The 25,321-nt window shown below is 45.6% G+C and overlaps 1 protein-coding gene across 2 annotated transcripts in view; it reads right to left on the minus strand.

Annotated features, from left to right (window-relative positions):
- Positions 1-25,321, minus strand: part of otud7b (OTU deubiquitinase 7B) — an 84,775-nt gene that overhangs the window by 15,491 nt on the left and 43,963 nt on the right. For both annotated transcript variants that reach the window (XM_088905810.1, XM_088905809.1), the window contains exons 2-9: positions 11,090-11,296; positions 9,284-9,454; positions 8,676-8,894; positions 7,068-7,169; positions 6,430-6,557; positions 4,633-4,745; positions 3,379-3,506; positions 147-296 (exon numbers count right to left, since the gene is read on the minus strand). In XM_088905810.1, the coding sequence (XP_088761936.1) occupies positions 147-296; positions 3,379-3,506; positions 4,633-4,745; positions 6,430-6,557; positions 7,068-7,169; positions 8,676-8,894; positions 9,284-9,454; positions 11,090-11,174 (1,096 nt within the window). In that variant the 5' untranslated portion in view covers positions 11,175-11,296. The remainder of the gene's footprint in view (positions 1-146; positions 297-3,378; positions 3,507-4,632; positions 4,746-6,429; positions 6,558-7,067; positions 7,170-8,675; positions 8,895-9,283; positions 9,455-11,089; positions 11,297-25,321) is intronic.

The following is a 25,321-nucleotide window of genomic DNA, read 5'->3' on the forward strand; positions in this document are numbered from 1 at the left end:
CTTAACCATATCTCAGCGAGCCGCCCACTTCACACCCAGAACCCCTTCTCCAGCGCGTGTCGGCCAGAGGCGAGCGCTCGGCCTTAGCCTTGGGAGTGTGGCGGCGCTGTAAACGGTGAAGGCGAGAGGTTCACTGCGGCCGTTACCTTGGTCTTTGGAGCTGTCCTTCTGCTCCATGGACACCAGCGCGGAGAAGTGAGCCTGGTCGTAGGCCAGGACCAGCGGAGACCGATGGCACTTGGCGGCGGGCACCTCCAGGGGCAGGTAGATTCCTCCAAAAGGGATGGGCGCAAAGGCTGGCGGGAGAGGAGCAGAGCTTCAGGAGCCGCATCCCGGCTCGCAGGTGCTAGAACGTGAACTCGTTCGTGAGTGATCCCCCCCTGGTCGGGCGGGGGATGACCGTCTTCCAAGAACCCGAAGCTGAGTGAGAAAACAGCGGTCTGGGACCCAGTCCTGGTGCCCCTTGTCCATGAAGGGCTTGTGGGTTACCGAGCATCAAACAGCCATTGCAAATTAAACTGTGCCAATTATTAGGTCCAATTAAATCACACCAGCCTCAGACTTTAATGAATAACACTGCTCTGAAAACAGCCGAACACTAGTCTAACTGAAGAAAACAACAGGACAGCTTTGGTTTAGTAGCATTTTTGTGTACAACCAATAAAAGCTCTGGTTTAGACCATTCTGATGGCACCATATTTTCATATTATCCACTGTAGTAGCGCTAAGTTATATTTACACCTGCTAGACCTTTGTAATAAAAGAGAAAGGTCCAAAGATGAAACATGTCTACCAGTATTTGTAATCTGTCTATTTATGTATCGTTACTTACTGTAGGTCCCACTTTCCTTACTTACATAGACTGTCACTTCCTGACTGCCACTTAACTCAACTTTTGTGTTTCAGTACAGAGTACAACGTTCCTTAAATTGTATGTTCTGGTGCACAGTTCTGGTTTATTTCAAAATACATATCTGCTTCTAGAGCTGGATATCACAGTTAGGAGCACTAGATTCAACAGGATCACTTCCACAGTGGGACCTTCTCATACAATGCAGTCCAGAGCTGTCGAGGAGTTAAAAACACTTCTTGATAAGTCTTCATTGCTGAATTTCCTTAATAATCACATCTAAATCAACCCTTTTCTGAGATGGTTAAATTTGCATTTTTGAAAATTACTGAAAACTGCACCATAGAACACAGTATTTTGTTAAACTGACATGAAGTGTGAACGCTCTAAGCACTAGATAGGATCTATTTTCTTTATGATAATCTTTAAGCAGTTTCTGAGCTATTCATTTTCATTACCTTACGCCTGGGTTTTCTTCTACAACTGTTGTTTATCAGCTCTGGGAAGACTGTAACCCCAAACTTCTATTCCACATCCCAAAGCATGCTCACGACAGGACTGGAGACTCAGCCTTTGGTACCACTCCAAGCTTCACAAGGCCCTACAGGGTCTAGTTTTATATCTCAAACCTATAACTGAGAAACATAACTTAAACCCTAACACAGACTAATGCGACAACCCAAACTGCAAAACTTAACCACCGCATGACCACACATCCACAGCCAACCTAACAACACACCCACCTCTATAAGCCATAAACCACAATTTATAACCTTCACCTGTAACTGTACAATTATAATAATTGTCATGATAGTCAACTGTGGTTCCATCTCTATTTGACAGATGTAAACCATAACCATCTGTCCATACTTCACAAAATCGCCAGGCGTTTTCTCGTGTATATAAACTCCTCCAGGATCACTGATAACCATTCTTCCCCTCCTGGGGAGACGGAGCCCTGACCTCTGTGTGTGACTGACCACCGGGGGTACTCCCAGATACCACCTCCACGCAGGCTGAGGGCAAACATTCCTCAGGAGTCCCACACCTGTGGACTTATGGATGGGAGACCTCCTGGGAAAAACTAAGGTTGCTGCTGGAAGAGGTGTTAGTGGGGCCAGCAGGGGGCGCTCACCCTGCGGTCCATGTGGGTCCTAATGCCCCAGTATAGTGACAGGGACACTATACTGTAAACAGGCGCCGTCCTTCAGACGAGACGTCAAACCGAGGTCCTGACTCTCTGTGGTCATTAAAAATCCCAGGATGTTTCTCGAAAAGAGTAGGGGTGTAACCCCGGCGTCTTGGCCAAATTTCCCATTGGCCCTTACCAATCATGGCCTCCTAATAATCCTCATCTATGAATTGGCTTCATTACTCTGCTCTCCTCCCCACTGAGAGCTGGTGTGTGGGGAGCGTTCTTGTGCACTATGGGTGCACACTGGTGGTGGTGGAGGGGATCCCCATTACCTGTAAAGCGCTTTGAGTGGATTGTCCAGAAAAGCGCTATATAAGTGTAAGCAATTATTATTATTATTATTATGATCAAGGGAATCCCCGCAGCTGCCTCGACGCATACAGTGGAATTATGGGTAAGGGGTGCAGTCTGGAATCCCCAACAACCCCAACCCTGGGGTTTGTAACCATATAACCATTTACCTGTGATGGAGAACCAAACCCTTAACCAGAAAGTAGCTGAACCACTAATAATTGCAGCATAAACTCTACCCAGCTGATGCTGTTTGGCCAGGGACACTAACCATAACTCATACCAGCGTCCTACAGCAGCAGCTGGAGCTGCTACCTCTCTCCCACTATAGTCGGTTGCTGACAGGAAACTGTACCGCCTACACCAGCAGCAGCGGAAACATCTTCCATCTTCCACCAACCCGCTTTTCACAGAACGCTTTCCAAGTGCTGTTTGAACCTTAACCTCTCTATAAACTGCAAGAGACCTCAACCTACTACCACTCTCTCTCCAGAGCCCCATGAAACCGGGAGCTCTGGCTGACTGTGTGACTTGCTCCTCTGTCTCAATCATTTCAAATGGCTAATGAGCGACTGTTGCAGCAATGAGTAGTGCTGATGCCTTGTGCAAATTTGAGTACTGAACCCATGTCTCTCCAAATAAACCTTATCGAACCCTTACATGGATCTCCTGATGCCCCAGTCAACCAAACCTCCGCCACAACAACAGCTGCCATGTTACAGGGTGTCTCCATGGAATTGCATTGTATCTACAAGCAGATTCATCCAATCAGCAACAAAGTATTGAGTTCCCATTGGCCTCTTCCTGCCAGCGAACTGAACGGTGTATTTTGTCTCTGCAGGTTATCTGGGTCTCTGTCCAGCAGTTACCAGTTAACACCAGTTAACAGGTGTGTGAAGCTGGCACCCTCAGAGCCAGGCTGAAGCACAAGCAGGCGTTTGACAAGAGGACATGACGTAGCTGTCCCAGGCTCCTCTCTTACTGGCCGAGCCCCGTGGGAACGCATGGTTTCAAAGACAGGACACGGCGGCAGACGTCTCACCCTCCCCTCCAGAGTCTCTGAGCATGGTGTCGGCCACCACCACGATGGGTCTCCGCAGCACGTGGGCCAGGACGAACACATGGAACTCCTCCAGGCTTTCATAGACGGGCTCCTCCGACGACTCCGCCCTGCCCGCGGGCAAAGGGGACAGTTAAAGTCAGCGGTCAACAGCCATGCACTGCTAGTAACATGAAGATGCTCTGAGCGGAGCAGAAAACTGATTCCAATCTGCCACAAGATTTGAAGTGGAATACTGAAGCACCAGCACAACTCCTCTGGTCAATTATTAGGTCCAATTAAATCACACCAGCCTCAGACTTTAATGAATAACGCTGCTCTGAAAACAGCCGAACACTAGTCTAACTGAAGAAAACAACAGGACAGCTTTGGTTTAGTAGCATTTGTTTGTGTACATCCAATAAAAGCTCTGGTTTAGACCATTCTGATGGCACCATCCTTTTACATTATCCACTGTAGTAGAGCTAAGTTATATTAACAACTGCTACACTTTTGTAATAAAAGATAGCTGAAAGGTTTCTACCAGTACTCGTAACAGGCCCCTCTGTTAGTACTCTAGTACTAACAGGCCAGAGATGGCTGGTCCAAATACATGCTGTGTCTTCTGCCTGCTAAACCCAGGACTTTCACTGGCGAGTACAACCTGGGGTAATACTGTGAGTCACTGGAATTATCAGTTTAGATAATTAATAGGACACAGCATTCCTTTGACTTTGGGAATTGGGATTGGGAAATTTCACCTGTGTTTTAAGAGTCTGCAACAGTGTCACAATGCTGAAAACAAAACTTTACACCATGTTGCTACAAATATTAACTTGTGTGTTCTGGAACTTCTCTTTTTCTTGTTAAATCTATAGTCCTGTATAGGAATGGAACCATTTTTCACTATCATGTCTGGAGTGAGTGTTAATTATTTCATGTTGAAATTAATAACTGGAACTGTGAACTGTTAACACCAACACCAAGCTTTGAAATTGGTCGGCAGTCCACCCAGAAATATCGTGTCAAAATATCAGCTATTCCCCATTCAGCACAAATGAAAGGGAGAACAGTGAATTTCAGTTTTCAGGTTTTACACTTACTCTGAATTTGAAAGATTGCCACACACTTTCTCATGATTATATAACACTTTAAACAGCAGCATGACACAGGGATAGATAAGGCTGTATTTTTAGAACTTCACCGCACTGGTAACAGCCCAGTTTTCTGTCCCAGGTGTGCAGATGCTGTACCTACCCTGAGCAGTTGCTCCCGTTTGTGGTGTAGTGTATTCTGGGCTCACTTGAGGCCAGTTTCAGTAGCTCATTCCACTCCTTCTGCCACTCATCCTCAGTGTACACCAGGCCGGACTGCGGACAAGGAGAGAGGCGGACAAGGAGGGGTCAGTGTCCATCAGTTTACTGGGGTACAATCACTCTGCAATCCATTACTCCCCATAGTTTTCACAAGTCTACTTGCATACTGTACCTGCTTCCCCTTTCAAGAAACCACCATCCGAATCCTTCCTATTCTCCTGTATAGCTCTTTAGCTCAGACAACTAGGAAACTCTCAGACTCTTTTTAAAGAAATGACAACAACCTCACCACCATGTAGCACGATCTTATCTTAGAAGCTGAGCAAGGCTGAGCCTGGTGAGTACAGGGTTGGGATACCCAGGGAAAACAAGCTGGTGCTGTTAGAGGTGTTGGCCAGTAGGTGGCAGTCTTCCCTCTGGTCCAGAAAAAAACAATGCCCCAGTGAGGTAACTGGAGAACACTGGGGTGCTGCAGGAGCTGCAGTTCTTTAGATGAAAGATTAAATAGACTCTGAAAGCATGGCCATTAAATATTCTGGGGCACTGTTCAGAAACTTGTTAAACCCTAGTGTCCTGACTAAATCCTATTTCGGAGCTTGCAGAAACTCAAGTTCCACCTTATTTAATTTGGAGAAGGGTGCACCCGGTCGCCTAAAACGAGTTCATATGCCCTGGCTGTAATTCTACCACGCAGAGCAATAATTGGACCCAAGCTCTCTCACGAGATGGGTGCAGATCTACCATCATATTTAACAGCTGGGCCAGGTAGTTCCCAGACAGGGATGTAGGCTTTTCTTTGGGCTTTTGCCTAACAAACTTGCCTAAATGTAGCAAAAAAAAAGAGTAAAAAATGACGCAGCAGATATTACTCTCTCCTACTGCTCAGAAGTCTAGGTTTTGTACTCATTACAGCAGGTTATGCGCTGCTGCACACTGTAATTGGTTACAAAAAGTTTCTGATTAGCAGTCATACCATATATACCAGCTCCGTGCAGCTCACGATGCAGAGTTGTTGTTGAGATTGGGTCACAGAGGTGTAGACTCAGTCCTGTGGTAAGTTTTGAGGCCGTTGTTTCGTGGTTTTTAGGAACTAGTTTTTTAAAAACTGTCAGGTATCTACCTATCCCTGTCACTGAGCTTCGACTTGCTGAGCTTCCCTTGTTGGCGAAAGCCGGTCACGAGTTTCGACACTTACCCTGACATTATTGTCAATTCTGTGACTGAAACACCTGCGATTCAGCTACCAACTTGATATCCTCTTTCAAAAAATCTGTTAAATCTCTCGTATAACTTTAGAAACTTACATATTAAAAAGTGTTGATTTTAAGACATCTTTTATATCAGAAACAATTAGTAGTGAAATTAAAATGAAACATGGAAAACCTTTTTCAATTGGGAATTCAATTCATACTTCATGAGACGAGTCCCTTTCCGTAAGGTTCATGTTTTTGTCCACCCCCTGTACATAACGCATGTCCCAAGGAGCCTGAAACCTCTGTAACGGTCTTGTGAAAGAAGATGGACTTGTTTTTTGATGGGGACACTGTAGGGAAACTCTGCGTATCTCAGGGGAGAGTATCCAAAGGGTGGGAGCCACTATGGAACAGGTAGTTTGGGACGTAGCCTTACACTGCAGGACAGGGCTCAATTCGGGATATACTGACTGTGAGAACTGCTTCTGCTGAGTCGACTCTCCGCGCCACAGGCCCTCACCCCCCCCCGAGACAGCGGGGCTCACCTCCTTGTTCTGCTGGGTCTGCTGCCACCTCCAGCGGCGCTGCAGGGCCGCCCTCTCCAGGCCCTTGTCCATCAGCGTGTACAGGGACTTCCGCAGCATCAGGTCGCGGTCGTGGAACCCCCACATGCCTGCGGGGCGACAGCGGGTTGGTACGGGCCCGGGACAGCCGACACGGCCGGGGCTCGGCTATCTCACAGCAAACATCCTAGTGTAATTCTGGCTTCGACAAAGTTTTCGACCTAAAGCTTCGGCTCTACCCGTCTGTTGCAAAAGGGGCGTCACCTGTACTGGCTCTGATTAGAGCAACTGATGAATTAACCCTGCAGCTGAAACAAAACCTGAAAAAATTCAGGAGTCACCTGCGAAACGAGCTGCTCGTGCTGCCACCTAGTGGTGACTTGGTTTGTAATAGAAAAGGCAGCAGATCAGATCAGGACAAAAGCATCTGTTTAATCTAATAAATATACATGTACATGCATGGGAACCACGATTCTCTCTGCAAGTGGTACGTGTTACACTGGACAAAGAAGCAGGTACTGAGCAAATACGAGAAATGGCAGACCGGCGGACCGGATTCTCAGCTGGCACCCCTAAGTTCTGACGCCCCCCTCCCTAGCCGAGGAAGGGCAGCGGGTTACCTAGCGAGGCTGCGTGCAGCAGGCAGTTGCCGTCGCCCGTCGTGGCCAAGGGCAAGAGGGTCTGGCAGCTGGCACCCACTCGCGTCCACCAGTTCAGACGGCCTGGAGAAGACACAGGGAATCGGGTGAAGGGAGAGAGATGAAGTCCCCATGCTTCTTCTGAGACCCCCACGCCATTAGTACATCACACAGCTGGATCGAGCTTTTCCATTATTTTCACCTTCCTTTAAAAAGCAATGAACATATCACTTGAGTCATCTTTGGCTCCCTAATTAAAAGAATATTAATTCCCCTAATGTTAAGGATCTTTTTCTCTACTACGTACACTGAAGAGGCTGAGGTACACGTCTTATACCTGGAGCTCCTTCGCAGAAGGCCACAAAATACACTGGAGGCTACTTTACAGGAATATGAGTTACAGTTAAATGACTTGGAGATGAACAATCACCAACACATACTGCTGTCTGAGGCACATACTAGGCTGAAGTCAAATGAAATATGAAGTTTAGAGCAGCTAACCCCTGCCATGTAATTAATGCAGACAAACCAAGTATTCTTCAATCCCGTTTAATATGATGTCTCAAAATCAAAAATCAAGCTCTAATTTTGCGCTACCAGCCGTATAACACTTTCCTTTATATAAACTTTGATATATCGTAAAGTCCTTAATTCTAACCACAGCGCAAGCACTTGGACTCCTAATACATATCATCTCAGACGCACCTCCTAACAGCAGAACATCAAACCCATCAGACTATAAAACTGGCTTCCTGCTGCTGCCAATTTCAAATCAGCAGGCATCCTGGGAAGTGGTGTCACTGTTAAAGGTTTATTTTATGTTATGAATTCGAGTGTTAAAGACAGCATATTCAAATAATGGGAAGATCCTGAATACTCCGATGTTTCTCAAAGTATTCGAACCCTACGTTCATTAAGCTACATGCAGTGAATTACAGTATGTGTAGAGTCTGATCTGTGTGTGTGTAACTGGAGGGCAAGGATAACAGGGAACAAAAGGGAAATATTTGTATAAGTAATGCATACAGGGTTTCTCTCTCCTAAAGCACAACACTTAGGTAACAGATAGAAATGGTCTAAAGTATAAAGGCGGGTTGTAAACATATGGGAGCAGAGCATTACAAGAAGCTGCACTTTCTGTGTTCCTGTAGGTTCTCCCAGAAAATGGCCTTTTTCATAAACAAGGTGCAGCATGGTGGCATAGCTGTTAACACTGCTGCTTCACAGAGCTGGAGCACTTGGGTCAAGTCCTGGAGTGCTGTCTGTGTGGAGTCTGTATGTTCTCCCCCGGTGTGTGGGGGTTTCCTCCAGGTGCTCCAGTTTGTTGCCGCAGGCCAGAGACATGCGGGTGGGGTTAACTGGCTTTGGGGAAAACTGGCCCTGGTGTGAGTGTGTGTCTGCCCTGTGATGGACTGGCGTCCAGTCCAGGGTGTATCCTGCCTTGCGCCTGCTGCTTGCTGGGATAGACTCCGGCTCTTCTGCAACCCTGTATCAGGCAAAGCGGTTAGAAAATGGACGGATGGAAACTCATTTGAGAGCTTCGCTGAACTGAGCCCCCCGCGCGGGCCGGCGGCGGGGGGCCAGTCTGACCTGCGTGCTCCAGCGCCACCAGCATGGACTGCTCGATGAGGTCTCTCTCGATGAAGCTGCGGAAGTCGTCGCGGTACACGGTCAGGTCGGGCAGCTGGAAGGTGCAGAGCGGGGTGTCCAGGAGCGGCTCGCTGCTGCCCCCGGTGCTGGAAACGTGGGAGCGCGCCAGGGAGACGATGGTGGAGCTGGCGTGGGAGATGCCGCGGGACAGCCGCTTCTCTGTGTGCCGGGTCAGGACGGTGCATAAGGAGATGGGAAGGGCGGAAGGAAAAGAGAACAGGAAAAAGACAAGGAGAGAAAAACCAGGAAGAGTTGAGGTAAAGAAGGGGTGGAAGAACAAAGCAAGAGAGAGAGAGAGAAAGAGTGAGGAATTTGCTCCATTAGATGATGTGTGCATCTATTCAAATGAAGACCCTAGAATATCCTACAGTTGTTAAAGACCTTGCAAGGTTCCCTTACATGAAGAAAATCAAGCATTTAAGCCTGTGGCAGGTCTTGGGAAAATGTCCAGGGATACCTGTTTCCAGGACAGCTGCCAAAGCCCCTACTACGATTACTTTTCCACCCCTTCCAATGAACGGCAACCCAGACCAGCCTGGCGCCCCTACCTTGTACCATGTCATCCTGCCGGTGCAGCAGTGGGCGCGCGGTCCTGGACAGCTCCTTCTCGGGGCCCCGGTATGCCCTGTCCTCGGGGAAGGGGTACTGCAGGTTCCCAGCATGCACCTGGCGCAGCTGCTCGAAGTCGCTCAGAGCAGCACGCAGGTCCCAGTTCTTCCCTGGGGAAGTCCGAGCAACACGGTCAATAGGCTGCACTTTTCTAAGAATTGCATTTCTATAACATCCGAGCGCAGTGATGATAATAATAATAATAATAATAAAAAACTTTATTTTATATAGCGCCTTTAAAGGTGGCTTCTCAAAGCGCTTTACAGAATGACAACAACAATAAATAAAAAGAATACACAAGATAAAACACAATTACAATATACAGAGGAGACTGTGGATGGTGGTACTAAGAAAAGCAGAGGGGTGAAGAATGGAACCAGTTCAGTAAAGGCTTTTCTGAAGAAGAGGGTTTTGAGTCTGGATTTGAAGGAGTTCAGAGAAGGTGACTCTCCGATATCCTTGGGGAGAGAGTTCCAGAGCTTGGGGGCATAACGGGAGAAGGCCCTGTCACCCATACAATGTAGACGGGCTTGGGGGACAGTAAGGAGAGCAGAATTTGAAGAGCAGTGATGGATGCAAGCCAGATTGTTCCCTTTGAAACTGCATCATATGTGGAGAACAGAACACGTGTAACAGTAACCATGTTTACAGCCATCAAAGTGTCTCATCTGGATCAGAAGGAACCTATAAGGCATATGCTAGGGTTAGGGGATATGAATATACTAGCACTTACTCTAGCATATAATGTCTAGCCCCAGTTTAGAGGCATTGTAGATTATTAATGACAATAAAGGTAATAGGTAACAAGGAATAAATAATTTATGGGCAGCGCTTCATCCAATCACAAAGCAACAGGAAACTGAACTGTCCTTTTCCAATTCTGCCTTTTTTAAAAGACATTGTTTAAAAAAACATAATTAGCTGCAAAGCTGTTTCACCATTATTGAGGCCCATCAGAGTGATACAGCCTTTGACAAGAGACATACATATATACTAGAAGGAAAATCCTTCCAGTCCAGGCGAGTTAAGAGCAGCAGCTGGAAATACATTTGGAAAGTTGGAGTAAATTATTGCTATACCTGCAGTAACTAACACATAGCCTGCATGTATCATTAATAGGATACACAGTTAGGCCTTCAAGTGCTCTGAAAAAGCTCTGTTATGTAGTAATACATGCTGCAGTGGTTTCTCATATTTTGGAGTGTTACAGAAAGCCACAAAAGAAAACCCCAAAAGAGAAAGTAAACCTTGCTAAAGAAGATTATCATCAACTGCTTTTGAATGTTCTCGGGACACTGCAAGCGTTTCTTCGGGTCTATAAGCTGTTAATATATAAATGCAAATCAATGGAAAATTCCTCCGCAGTTTTCAGCGGTTTTTGAACGCTGGATTCTTCCTAGGATTTTTCCAGCAATTCAGTCTCGTGCTCTTCCTTCAGAGAGGTCTTCTGAGGGCAAACCTGCGCTCAGCGCCACAGAAGACACAGTCTTGGCTTGGTATGGCTTTTAACCACAATGACAGACTGCCGAGTGCCAGGGCAAGGTTGGAGTGTGATGAAGACGGTATAAAAGCAGCACAGCAGTCAAAGTTCAATGGTATAATAACACAATAATGCCATCAAGCAACAGTGTCGTGGATTTACCGATGCATTAGTGGTGTAACTGTGGTGCAGACTTCACCATCAGTACACATAGTACAGTATGTACAGTATGTGGCTCATCACAGGACCTCAGCACCTCACTCACCTTCCAGCAGGTCTCTGGCCAGCCCTGGCTCGGCCCCGGTGGAGCGGACAAAGTCGGACAGGACTGCGTCCATATCCAAGGTCATGTGATCATGAATTCACACTGCAAGGGCCCCAGCTGAAGCAAGAAAAAATGGGGACCCAGCTCACCAGCGGGCCTGCGGGCAGGGCGGCGCCTCCTGTTGTGAAGCAGCAGTCACAACCACACCTGCACAGGAAACAGAGAGGAGGCATCATGAGCACCATGAGTAAAACCTGCTACTGCTCACGTCTGGAGACCACTCAATCCAGCAAGGATAAGGGGGCAGAATAATACTGCCTCTTCTTCATCACAGTAAACCCCAGACTCACAAAGAGTTTTGCACCTTTGACTACATAACTGCCTCCTGTTTACAGTAAAGAACAGACACATAGCTTGCGGCTAAAGCCAGCGTCACACTACACGACTCGACAACTTCTCATTGGAGAGCATGTCAAATTTATCGAGATTCAGCTGTTGCTGAATCTCGCCAGCCTTTTCTGTCCTAGAGGGTGTCAAATTATATGACTAGGAATCGCAGGGGGTGACTAATTACACGATTCCCTCACGACCTTTCATCACGGTTTAACACGTCTCGTATTGCGCCGTGAAAGCACCGCCAGATCGCCTTGCTTTGGCAGCCAAGAGGAGCACCACACAAACGCAAACAAACAACCTGGAGAACAAGCACGTAAACATCTCGAAAAGTGTAACACGGGCATTGTTTTCCCACAAATAAACATCTTCAAAAGTAGCATTCTTCGTTATAAATATAGAACACATTTACAAAAATAAAACAGCTAAAAATATAAAACACCTTTAAAACAAATACTGTAAACGAATTAGTTTTGCACTATCACGTGTAAAAGTAGTGGTGAGTAATTATCTCACAAGTACACATCTGGCTCACTGCCCACCCCTACGACTTGCAACTCGCTACGAGAAAATCAAACCAGTGTGATGGTGTCGTAGCGAGCCGCAGAGAGTCGTAGGGGCTGTTGGGGGTGTCACACTACACAACTGACGGTAACAGGCGCGCCACGACTCTATAAGTCGCTGTGATAAGTCGTAAATCAATGTGATTTTCTTACGATTATGTAAATGGAGGCTACGACTGAAAATCCGAGGAAAAGTCATGTAGCGTGACGATGGCATAAGGCATAAATATGCAAGCAGTTTTACACAAAAATTAAAAAAATGAATCTGTAAAAAACTTCCTAGCTATGCCACTGAAGCTTCTTCTGCGTGATCCAGCATGATGGGATTCTTGGATTATTATGCTTCAAGCAATCATGTGACAAAGGTAGATTAATAGTATTGATTTGTAGGCTTTCTTATGCCCCAGTTTATTTTCCCCAAACATGATAACACACAGAAATGAAAATAACCACCTTTTGAATAGTTCAAACCGTTTTTATGCTCTCAAGACTTTTATACCATCATTAAATGCTTAAAGCCCAAAGCATTTAAGTACAGTGGCATCTATATGTTCCTATTTGTTTTGCAAATCGTATATTTTCTTCATTTTCTCCACTTATGTCCTTAATTGAGTCCTGGCATTTTAAGAGCTCTCAGATTTTATGGGTAGGGCTTACAAACTCAAAGCAGATGTCATTTCTGCAACACAAGCCTACTGTATAGCTCTATCTATTTCTGAGCCTTCGCAGGAACGATTGCTCATTCTTCTGCAGTGAGAGATCAAGAGATTGCATAACATGATTCACCCACTCTGCTGAAAGTCTAGTGTCGAACTATGAATTGATAATGTCTTTCTAAGGTTCTGGAGATTACAACGAGCAGGAACTGGGTTTAGAAAGAACTGGTAGACAGTGCGGGCTAGAGGTCAGAGCAGAGTGACTGGGAGACTGTGTGCTGCTGATTAGAGCTGAGGGAGGGAGGCAGGCTTGGCTAAAGCTGCAAGCAGAGGCCTTTTGAGAGGGAGACGGTGTTTGTGTATTGGTTTGCCTTGAGGAATTCGGAGAGGAGAAGACGTGTGGTTAGAGCGGAGAAGCTTTCACAAAAATGAACCGTGGAACAGGTCAAATATGGGAAAAAAAACTAGCAGAGGCAGTGACTGGAGCTGAAAATGTGGGAGAAAAATGAAAAAAATCAGTTCGTTAAGAGCCAGAGCTGGGGAATGGCAGCTGAAAGAGAGAGGGCAGCAAGTTTAGGGAGGCCGGCAGTGTGGGCTGCGAGCTGAGGGCGCTGCGGTGTGGATGAAGCCTGAGGCTTGAGGCCCCAAGAGGGAGAGAAACCGGTGAAAGCGAGAGGCCGGAGAAGCCGAGCCTGTCCAGCTGTGACTCAAGAGCAGCGCGTCTCGGAAGAAAGGGCTGGGGCGGGCCAGGGGGGCCCACGATCGGAACAAGGAGAGCCCGGACTTAAAGACTTAAGGGCAGGTTTGCCATATGCCCCCCAGTCTGCTTGCTTAGCCAGAGTGTTGCCTGGTAGTGTCTGGCGGGTGTGGCAGAGGCATGACGACGTTTTCTGCAGGAGCCAAATTCCTCTCTATGCAAACACGCACGCCCGACACCCAGCCCCTGGCCACTCCTCAAGTTCTAGGAAACAGGCTTTACTTCTTCAGGAAAATTAAAAAAAAACATAACAAAACAAAGGATTCACATACTGGCTGGTCATTTTCTTTTAAAACAGCATCTCGACAAAGAATGTGGCCAACTTATTGTCACTTAAAACAGCTGACATCTGCATGCGCACTCTTAAAACCATCCCTTTGGACAAAACGGCGAGTGCAGATTTCATGTAAATGCACAGACATAATGAGCTCCCCCAGCCACGGTAGTGTCACCCAAACCTTCTAAGCTGATTCAGAAAGGCAGAGAATGAATAGCGTTTTTTTTTTTCCTCACCACTCATCATCACGAGTGCTTGAAAAAAGCAAAACAGCACAGACGTGCAACATTCCCTGCAACTTCTAAAAGGCCGAACGCAAAAAGCACAGAATGTTTTCTTCCCTCCAGGTTCTCAGTGAAATCGCTGATGCAGAAATGCACAACCTCATTACAGAGCAGCGATTATTTCTTTCTACTGCCGCCTACCTTTTATCAGCGAGAAAGCCCAGAGTGTGTTGAACTAGTGCAACCATTATCCCAGGAACTGCTTCTACTGTACTGTGCTTACAGTAGACAGAATGGGTCAGAGTGGTGGCCCTGTGGCTCAGGATCTGCGCCTGTGACTGGAATGTTGCCGGTTCAAATCCCACGACCGGCAGAGGAATCCTACTCCGTTGGGCCCCTGAGCAAGGCCCTTAACCCCAACTGCTCCAGGGGCGCCGTACAATGGCTGACCCTGCGCTCTGACCCCAAGCTTCTCTTCCTGTCTGTGTGTCTGTGTCTCATGGAGAAATCTGGGGTATGCGAAAAGACGAATTCCTAATGCAAGAAATTGTATAGGGCTAATAAAGAAACATTATCATTACATTATTACTAAAAACAATTGGAAACTCACCCAAACCCAATATTCCACCAAGAGCAGAAAGCACCAGTGATACAGTATGTGTCTCTGCACGATGCAGAGACGATTCATGGCATAGGAAAGAGCAGGGGCCATCAGATCTGTCAAGACTTCATACTTGGGAATAAACAGACATACAACGGACAGTGTAGCGGAGCTAGTCTGGACACGGTGACGTCATCGCCCTCCCTGTGCGTAGCAGGGACTTCAGCCGCCTGGGCTGTGGGAGGTCTCCTTTAGCTCGCTCGGCTAGTTCCCTGTGGCGTTACGCCGGAGACCCGGGTTCGCGCCCCAGGTGTTGCGGGACGAACCGGCGGAGGGCACGAGCCCGCGTGGGACTGCGACGATCACAGCAGCACTAGTGAGGAGTGGGTTTAAGACTGCTGCCACAGACCAGGCATAATCCTTCTAAAAAACAGAACACTAACCAGCACCGCAGAAAGGTTACAAGTGAGAGGAGTCCATAGCTAATTGTACCCAGGATCTCATCCTCCTGTTTCTTAAACAGAAGCCAGGATAACAACCCCCACAACATGTTTTGTTCCACACAGCCAAAACCCACTATGTAAAGAAACACCTTCCGTTCTCAGTTATAAAGGCAATTCAACATTGTTTCTACCGGTGTTGTGAAAGAAAACCAATTTCTCTGTCAAAGAAATGAACTGGGGGGGTCCTCTGTGTGAAAGGCGAGTAGGAGCACCACTACACTCACAAAAAGATTGTTCAGTCGACTTTGTAACTGTAGTGGATCTCTCTGGGGGAGACCCAAGCCTCCCCAAGCCTCCCCCTGACTACCCAGTTTTGGAACATCTGCTAGAAAGTCGAGTTTTGTATGCAGGTTGTTTTTAAACACAGGGTATTGCCTGCCTACATATAACAATTTAAACACTTCCACAAATCTGAAAGGACTGCTGAACACAGTTAGCTAAGCATTCAAAATAAATCTAATATGCTTCCCTCAATATCGTACAGGAGAAATGAAAGAATATTATTGCACAGTTTGATCCATTTTAGCTTTCCAAGCCACGTGCTTTAGCACAAATGGTACTGAGCAGAAAGTCAACTATGCATGTACTGTACAGGTAGAAGGCTCCACGGCCGAAACGTTGTGTTCTCTTTCTTCTTTTTTTCAGCACGGAAAAACCTATTACTTGTTCCTATGCATGTACAGTACATATATATACTGTATTTCTCCTCCCAATCTGAAATACCAAATTGTAATGTCATTGTATAACAGCAGTGTTCATATACAGTATCTACACAACCTATAGAAGTGCCATTTGTCATTTGACACTCTGCTGGCTGCATAGTGTCTTAATAATAATCATCATTTCACTTATATAGCGCTTTTCTGGACACTCCCCTCAAAGCGCTTTACAGGTAATGGGGATCCCCTCCACCACCACCAGTGTGCAGCCCCACCTGGATGATGCGCCAGTCCGCCCCCCACACACCAGCTCTCAGTGGGGAGGAGAACAGTGTGATGAAGCCAGTTCAGAGATAGAGAGGCCATGATTGGTAAAGGCCAATGGGACATCTGGCAAGAATGCTTGGGTTACACCCCTACTCTTTTCAAGAAACGCCCTGGGTTTTTTAATGACCACAGAGAGTCAGGACCTCAGTTTTATGCTTGATCTGAAGGCCTGCACCTTTTTACAGTATTGTATCCACATCACTATACTGAGGCATTAGGACCCACACAGTCGGCAGGGTGAGCGCCCCCTACTGGTCCCATTAACACCTTAAAGGAGTTATCTTAAAGGAGAGCTAGTCCAAGTTGGAGGAGCGATGCATTTTTTACTAAACTGCTATGAGGGCACCTACAAGCTCACTGTTACATGACAAGGGAGCTCTAAGAAAATAGCTGGACTGGCTGAGCCACTCAGAGCTTATGTCCTTATATGTGCCACGCCTACGTCATTTTGACAAAAATTAATTAATATTTTTTACCTTTTCTTAGCATCTTGTGAAACCTGAAAAAGCTATCAGTACTACACAATGGGGGCATGTTTCTGAGCTCTCAGATTCTACCCTGACTAGGTGAAGCCTCTCAGTAACGGGAATCCTCTGTCTGTTGGCTAATTCATCTGACTAATGGCAGCTTTTCCAGCAGGGTAACAAAGACTCTTAAGAACCTAGTCACCTTCTGCCCTGTCTTCCGCAGGCAGGAGGATGCTGTCACAAGATACAACTCGGGAGGAAGACTTTCTGAACTGTGTGGTGTTTGCGAAAGAGCCGGGAAAGGAGTCTCAAAGACATCACTGTTCTGAGCTGCAGACGCAGCTCCAGTCTTTGCATGTGATCGATTGTCTGTTCCAGGCTTGGACAGCTTAGACGATTGTGATTGTGAAAAAACACCTAGAGCAAACATGCAGCTGGCTCCTTCCTGAACAAAACAGGCTCAGAGACGAATAATACCCTATGAATTCGCATCAGAGGGGGGCACGGTGGTGCAGTGGTTAACCCACCCGTCTTGCCGGGGTCTCAGGTTTAATTCCTGGGGTACTACCAACAGGAAGTTTCCATGTTTTCTCAAAGACTTGCCGGTAGGTCAAATGCCTTCTGGGAAAACTGGCCCTGGTATGAGTGTGTGTCTTTCCTGCCATGGACTGGTGTCCCATCCAGGATGTATCCTGCCTTGTGGCCACTGCTTGGTAAGACGGGCTCTGATTTCCCAGTGACCTCCCTACTGGATCAAGCAGTTAGAAAACACTGTATGGTTCTTCATACTTTGACCTTCTCCACAAGATGGCCATTCATTTTCTAAAAGAGTTTGACCTAAAACAAAAAAAAACACCTGAAGAAGGTTCCACAGCCGAAACGTTGTGTTTTCTTTCTTCTCTTTTCAGCAGGGAATAAACCCATTACTTGTTCCTTTGCAGCCTACGCATGCTGACGCAGCTCCCTACCTGAACTATTGTATTCTTCTCCTGCCTCAGTCTGATTCTGAAGGTAGAAACAGAGCATCTGGCTCTCCATCTCCTTCCATCTTTCAGACACTTGAATGAGAAACAAAACTGGATTTCCTGGAGCCCAGGGACCATCAGTCACAGACTGGGGCTATTCTTAGAAGATTTACAGCAGCTATTGTTCTCAGCCAACTTGGTTTCCACCCTGTGTTCCTGATGCACTTCTAACTTTATCTCGTCCTCAGGTGAACTCAGTCCTAACCCTTCAGGCAAGCTGCCTCTACATAAAATCACCATACACAAAGCACAGCCAGTTCAAGTTTTGCTTTCTTTCTTACAGTTTCCCCAATACTGTCGGCAGACAATGTGCCAACAGCACAAACGTAAAAACACCTCAAGCAGAAATCTATCTGGTTGGCGGAATTTTACTTTACACAGGTCACAGAGAACATAACATGGGAGGTTTTCCTTGAAACTTCAAGGCAGAATGAATGATGTTTCAAGCCACACCTGTGCTCTGCTGATGCAGACAAAAGCATTTTTCTTCTGAAACAACGTTATTCAACATCACAGGACGGAGCAGTCGACTCGCCTACAATTTATTCACTTGAAATTCAGGGCAAAACAGCCCAAGGGATTTAAGATGATACCACAGGAAAATAGGCACCGTTTAATAAAAAGCTTTGAGAAATTGAATTACTTAATTAGCAAACAAAAATCTACTTACAAAATCTGCAAATCGCCAATTCGGCCAATTGTTGCTACCCATGTCTGAACCACTGATCTATAAAAAACCAGCCCATCACTAGTAATTAATTGACTTGAGATTGTTTCTTTAAAGTTCCAGTTGAAACGGTTTCAACCATGCCCAGATACCTACCAAACGTGTTCAAAAGTGCCTCCCTCCCATTCTTGGTCTTGAATGCGCTTTGCTGCCCACACTTGCGTTATACTGTTAAGTCATATTGAATAACAATTCCAATAATTTTGTCTGACATTGCCAAACATTTTTTGAAAAGCAAAACCTCTCCCTGTAAACCTGTCATTACTGTACAAGAGAACATTATTACAGGTGTACAGCCTGGATAATCTACTATTACACTGTGTGTGGTTGTTACTCTGGAAAACTTTCAAAAAGCTCTTTAGTGATGATTCTACACTTCAGGGCATTCTGTGTATCTATTATCTTAATATTCCAAGGTGGGAAAATGACTCACACTTTCGAAACACTAATTTCCTTTATTGCACCACATTTCCCTTTGATGCGCTTTGCTCACATCGTGTTCGCTCAGGTACAGATGTGATTCACGGGGTTCAGCTGCTTGTATCGAAAGAAACGCAGAAAGGCCTAGAGGAGTGGAGCTAGAGGAACTACACACCACGTCTCAAGACGGAACTGCCGAGTCATCGTTTCAGGGTCTCTGACGCCCAGCCTAGAGACACCCTGAAGACCGTTTCTACAGAGCAGCTTCCTTTACTAAGTAGGGGGCTCCCTAAATTAAGATGAATCAAGAGACTTCAGGTCCTCAAAGACTGGATGGATTTCAGAATGGAGCTACAGTCTGCAAATGATTGAATTAGCGGTTGGACCAATCATAACTGAACTGTTCGGTGTTTAGAAACTGGTGTTTGAATGGTATAAACAAAGTAAATAAATTAAATTGTGAATTTGCAAGAGATGCTGAAAATAAGTAATGATATAAGTAATGAAGGAAAATAATTAGGTGCTCAAGAGCTGTTTCACTGTTTAGTGCACTCCCAGCTGGCCAGGTTTCCTCAAGGTCTCTCGAGTGGAGGTGTAACTCCTGTGTCCTACGTGTGATTAGCAACATGAAACAAACAGGGTCTTAGCTGATTAGGGTCTTGGTTAACTGCCCAAGGCTGATCTAACAGCCTAACGTTCTGACCTTGTTTACACCTTATATGGTAAGAAACTGCTACTGACCAATCGTAAATGTACGATTTAGTTTGAAACTTTTGTTCATCCTCAAGAAAGCCTGTCCTTAGAAAAGTGAGTGAGAGGTGAGCTGCCGGCTACATCGGCCTTTCCTTCTTTATGATAATAAAGAGATCTCCAGCTTGATTTACCAGAGACCTGTGGTTTTCCGAGAGGAGTTTAACAGTAATGAGAAAATCCTGCTATCCTTATAGTGTATAACGTTGTGGAATAAATTAACATTCCACAGAGAAATTCCCTCCCCCCCAAAAACATAGCTGAGTTTATAAAGTGACCTTTCTCTGCTGTATTTCTATTCCAGTATTACACTATGTGTGCTATTAAAAAGGCTCGTTAATGCCTCGGTTCATCAATCAGTGCAGTGTTACTGAAAAAACACGACATGGCCCTACATCTCCTTCCTCCAGGGGCGGAGCGGTGGCTCTGTGGCTCAGGATTAGCGCCTGTGGCTGGAAGGTTGCCAGCTCGCATCCCACAGCCGGCAGAGGAATCCTACTCCGTTGGGCCCCTGAGCGAGGCCCTTAACCCCAACTGCTCCAGGGGTGCCGTATAAATGGCTGCCCTGCGCTCAGACCTCCAGCTTCTCTCCCTGTCTGTCTCTCTCACGGAGAGCAAGTTGGGGTATGCGAAAAGAAAAAATTCTTAATGCAAGAAATTGTATATGGCCAATAAAGTGATCTTATCTTATCTGCAGCTCTACTTTCACAGAAACTGGGTCAGTGCCACCTCTTCCTGCTGCACAGGGCTCCTGCTTGATACAGGACCTCCAGACAGGAGGAGGAGAATGTGGTTTCACTGCAGTAATGCAACAGAACACAGGGCCTGCAGGAGGTACTGACCATAAGGCATAACCACATGCAAATTTGTCATCAGATAGAAACACGCTCGTTACACGATGAACAGAATTGTCTGTTGTGCAAGACACAAGATAAAGTGATTCCTAAACTCTGTGGCAGACACGCTGAACTCTCACTTACCCAAATGGCCACAGCATCTGCTTAGAAGTGCTATCAGCTCTCACAGGTCATACAGAAAAATCAGAAAGCGATCCCTCGTTTTTTCCAAAATGGTACAGTGTTGTAAAAAAAAGTAAACACACCCCCTTCAGATTTTCTAATGCTCCTGATTCTACATCCAGTCTTATCTGAGATGGCAGAACTATTTCACACAAAGATATTGAATGCTGGCTGTTTTTCTTAATAATGAACAAGTTGAATTTTTGTCTGTTAACTGTCAAATGAGGTTAGTTTTACCGTATTTACTATTAAGCCACGGTGAGAACTAGGTGTAGGGCAAATACATCTCAATATGTTAAACCATAAAATCATAAGGGGCAGTGAGCTTACTTTTTCAGCACATTGGGCATTCATTAATCAACGTGGGGGAAACAAAACTTGAACATGAGAATCTCTGGTACATGACAAATAAATAACAAAATGACACCTTTTTACACAGACAGCTACTGAGTTAATGGAATTTATGCTGATCTGCACAGCGTCATGGAGCCGGTCTGAAAGGCGGAAGGGAACAGCTGTGCTCCATCTGTGCTCCTGGTCTGAAACCTCTGCACAGAAAACGAGTCGACGCATAGCCTTGACTACTGATAGTGATTAAACAACATATTGATGAACGGAAGCATTACAAAATGTAAATATTAATGTTAACCATCAATTTTTGCTGTGCATTTGACATCTTGCCTGCTTAAAAAAAAAAAGTGAGCAACATCAGCATTTTAAAGGATGTATTAATGTACAAAGGCACATCCTCAGAGCCTCAAGCAAGCACATGTCTTGTGACAGACGTCAGTAGGTGGCCTGCATTCACTTCAGCCCTGGCCTGCACTCTCAGTGATTGTAAGAAATGGCATTCAGTCCAACAATTCAAACCAGAGCAGAAACAATGGGACTGTTGGCATCTTTGAATAGCAGACAAACTGTTATATGTATTTAAAGTTCAAATTATGCCATTTTCTCAATTATTCACTAGGCTGAACCTCCTTCCTAACAAATCCTTGCTTATCACAACTTTTTCCTCTACAGCTGTGTCTCAAAATACACTTAAACTCCTTTTAATCTCTGTTACCAGGAAATCGGTTGACATGAAATTGCACCGCGCCTCTTGCTCAGACAAGTGGACTAAAAATGGACGGATGAGCTATTAAAATGCCTCGTACAATGATGCACAGCAGCCCCAGCCTTGTGTTGTGGTAATCGACTCAACCAAACCGTGTTCAGCAACGACTTATCATCATTACAAAGAGTTTCTCTTCCGTCTAAAATTAAATTTGCCTGTGATAAAGATAAGCCAGACAGCAACAGAGCTACAGATGTACTGTAAGTACTGTTATCTTAACTGAGCTTACTTATTACAACATCTCAACTATCACAGGATAGGACGAATGAGAGCTGATAAAGCAGCATCGATGGTAAAGCAAATATGTATTCACGAAATCGTACTCATCACAAATTAGGGCATTGCCGTGTTTCAGATCCAGCGGACGTACTGTATACTTCATGTCTGCATCTGTAGGTCATACCGTGATACGTGTTACATTGTGACTTTGGTATATTACTATAACCCTTTTTAAAGCTTTGAAATGTATCTGATTAATAATATTAAGAATGTTCCCCATCTTGTTTGGTTCACAGTGGGTCTCCATCAAAGCACACCTTCCACGTGATATTGTCTTTATCAGTTGCATTAAAAACCAGAAGCCCGTCAGACTCATCTGCGGCCTGAAACGAGCCGCTGGTGACGTCACGCTCCCAACGTCATTGTCCCAGCTCCGCGCTGACCGGATGAAGGGAAATGTGGACAGTTAAAAGTCTGGAATGAGGAATCTGTTTGCGTTGTAGTTACACAAATAAAGGAGCAGCCGTCATCGGCGCAGAGTGACTCGGCATTGTGCAGCCGCAAGATGAGCACGCCCCTACCGGAACACTGTGCCTCTAACCAAGGCTGAAAAAATATGAAGAACGGAGAACAGTCAGTTAACACAACCCCCCCCCTCCACCATCACCACCACCCTTCCCAATCAGTACAAAAATATCCGGAAAGCTTTATTTGTCTGCGGCTGATTTTCCCAGCAAAGCAGGCTGCCAGGCTGGGCAGACAAAGCCTGCCGGAACAGGAGTGGTGAAAGGCCTGAAACTGGCAAAGGGAGCTGGGAGACTTCAATAGCGCTCCTTTCTCTCCAGTCCATGTGCACTTCCTGAGAGGCCGGCTCACGGAGAGCTTGGACACCTTTGTTCGGGTTTCCCCCCCCCCCCAAGAATTTGGCACATAATACTTGGATTGGAACAAAGTGCATGAAAAGACGCGGAATGAAACAGAAACCTGCACAACATTCATGCATGCATTATGTAGTCATGGTGAGATATCTGAGCACCCAAGGAGGAGACAAAAAAACATACCATTGTAGGGGACGGCAAATTTGAAATTCTCAAGTCCAATGTTATGCAAATGTGAGGTGACGCAGACCCACAAATCAGCCCAGTGCTATTCTACAAAGCCCACCAACTCTTGCGAGTTACAAATGATTTTCTATAAGAAACAAGGCCTTTGGAAACATACCGGCTTGATTGGTATTTGTATTAAAAGCAGTCACAAGTGAGAAGAAAGGAGAACTAAACGACAAACTGAAAGTTTTTTTTTAAACCACCATTCAGGTTTACCCTTTTCCAGTTTCTCTTACAACAATTGGTCAGAACACTGTTAAAAGCCCACAGACGTCCAATGTGTTTTCATTTTTAGAGATCGCATCCTGGCCCTACAAAGCAGCCCCTAAGGAAAACAGAACTACAATGGGATCTTAAATTAGATAAGCTAAGAGTTTGGCCCTTGTAGGCAGGACTTTCAGCCAACCGGATTCCTGTTGTTGAGCTTAACGTTGACATCCGCATCTCTTGCACCATGTCTTACTGCACGCAAGGGGAGCGATTGCACAGCACAATAACAGAGAGGGAAGAACACAAGCAGCCCATCAGGGGAGACCCCCAGGTTAGAGTGGCTGCTAGGAGGAAACTGATCTGAGGATCCCCCTCACCTGGCGCTTAAAAGAAGCCAGAGTCCTGGAACAGAATACGGCAGGGTTGTGTGTTCACAACTCCCACAATAATAATTATAATAATAATTGCTTACACTTATATAGCGCTTTTCTGGACACTCCACTCAAAGCGCTTTACAGGTAATGGGGACTCCCCTCCACCACCACCAGTGTGCAGCGCCACCTGGATGATGCGACAGCAGCCATAGTGCGCCAGAACGCTCCCCACATACCAGCTCTCAGTGGGGAGGAGAGCAGAGTGATGAAGCCAGTTCAGAGATGGGGATTATAAGGAGGCCATGATTGGTAAGGGCCAATGGGAAATTTGGCCAGGACGCCGGGGTTACACCCCTACTCTTTTCGAGAAACGCCCTGGGATTTTTAATGACCACAAAGGACCTCGGTTTTACATCTCATCCGAAGGACGGCGCCTGTTTACAGTATAGCGTCCCCGTCACTATACTGGGCCATTAGGACCCACATGGACCACAGGGTGAACGCCCCCTGCTGGCCCCACTAACACCTCTTCCAGCAGCTACCTTAGTTTTTCCCAGGAGTCTCCCATCCAGGTACTGACCAGGCTCACACCTGCTGAGCTTCAGTGGGCTGCCAGTTGTGAGTTGCAGGGTGATATGGCTGCTGGCTAAATACTAATACTTTGTGTAAAAAAGGTGACTTAATAAACTGTAGCCTCCTTACCATGCAAACTAAAGCACATATTTTTCTAAGACAGGAAGTCTCACTTTTAATTACTTCCACTGCATATCCCTTTGTCGCTCTACCTAAATCCAACCAAAATAAGACGCCTGTCACTACTAAAAAGCGACACTGTGAAAGCTGAAAGGATTTCACCTTCTTGGACATGCTTTTACGGCTTGTTTCAGGAAATAAAATGACCTGCTACTCGAGAGGAAATGCCAGATAAACTACTTTCCCCCGAAACAGCACGAGCGGCGAAAAGCCTGTTCTGGAACTTCGTGCTGTTGGAGGAATGGCTCAGCTAGCCCAGGCAATGTGCTGCACAGAAGCACCCAAAGAGTCGGCCTGGAAAAGGGAAAAATTGAAAAGGCATATCAAACTATAGAATTGGCCCTGTTGAATCTATCGGATTTTATTAAAGGAATCTTAATAAGACAGAACTACAGACAGAACGTAAGATCAAAAACAATTCCCTACCAAAATGTAAGAACTATATTTTCTATAAGAGTCGCACATCCTGTCAAAAGTGAAGAATAGACTAGCGATGGTATGCCTTTACCTCAGCATTTCGTGCCATGGGAGAGAAGGAAGCTTTTTGACAGACAACACAGAGTAAATTAAATAAAAATCTGAACATTACAGCCTCAGTATGAATTATTGCCCTAGCCAACTGTGTATCGATGAGTAGAACAAGTAATCTGCAATGCACTCAAAAACATTTGGCTTCGATGAAGAAAGTCAAAATCACTGGCCTGCAATATGTTGCAGTCCAACGGGATTCATCCCCAGGGAGTGATTTCTTACAAAATGTTCAAATAAAATGTATCTACAGTATCCTTAAGAAAAATAGTTCAATATCCAGAACTTATTGGAACATTGCACAAAAGCTTAAAACATGTATATCCTTATTTACACCTATAGAATACCTATAAATACCTTCAGAGAGCCACTACAAATAAAGTCTGCCATATCTTATCGGCCTTTTTTGCATCCTGTTTCCATGTTCAAGGCTCAGACTCAGCCTGCACTTTAAAGTTTCATCTGGGGCCTGGGAGTATGAAAAAATAATAATTTTCAAAGTGGGGAAAGAATTAAATTGCAAATTAAATGATTTTAACAAATGATCAGTTTGTCAC

The sequence above is a fragment of the Atractosteus spatula genome, chromosome 25, assembly GCF_055471065.1.
Source record: "Atractosteus spatula isolate fAtrSpa1 chromosome 25, fAtrSpa1.hap1, whole genome shotgun sequence".
Classification (NCBI taxonomy): Eukaryota; Metazoa; Chordata; class Actinopteri; order Semionotiformes; family Lepisosteidae; genus Atractosteus; species Atractosteus spatula.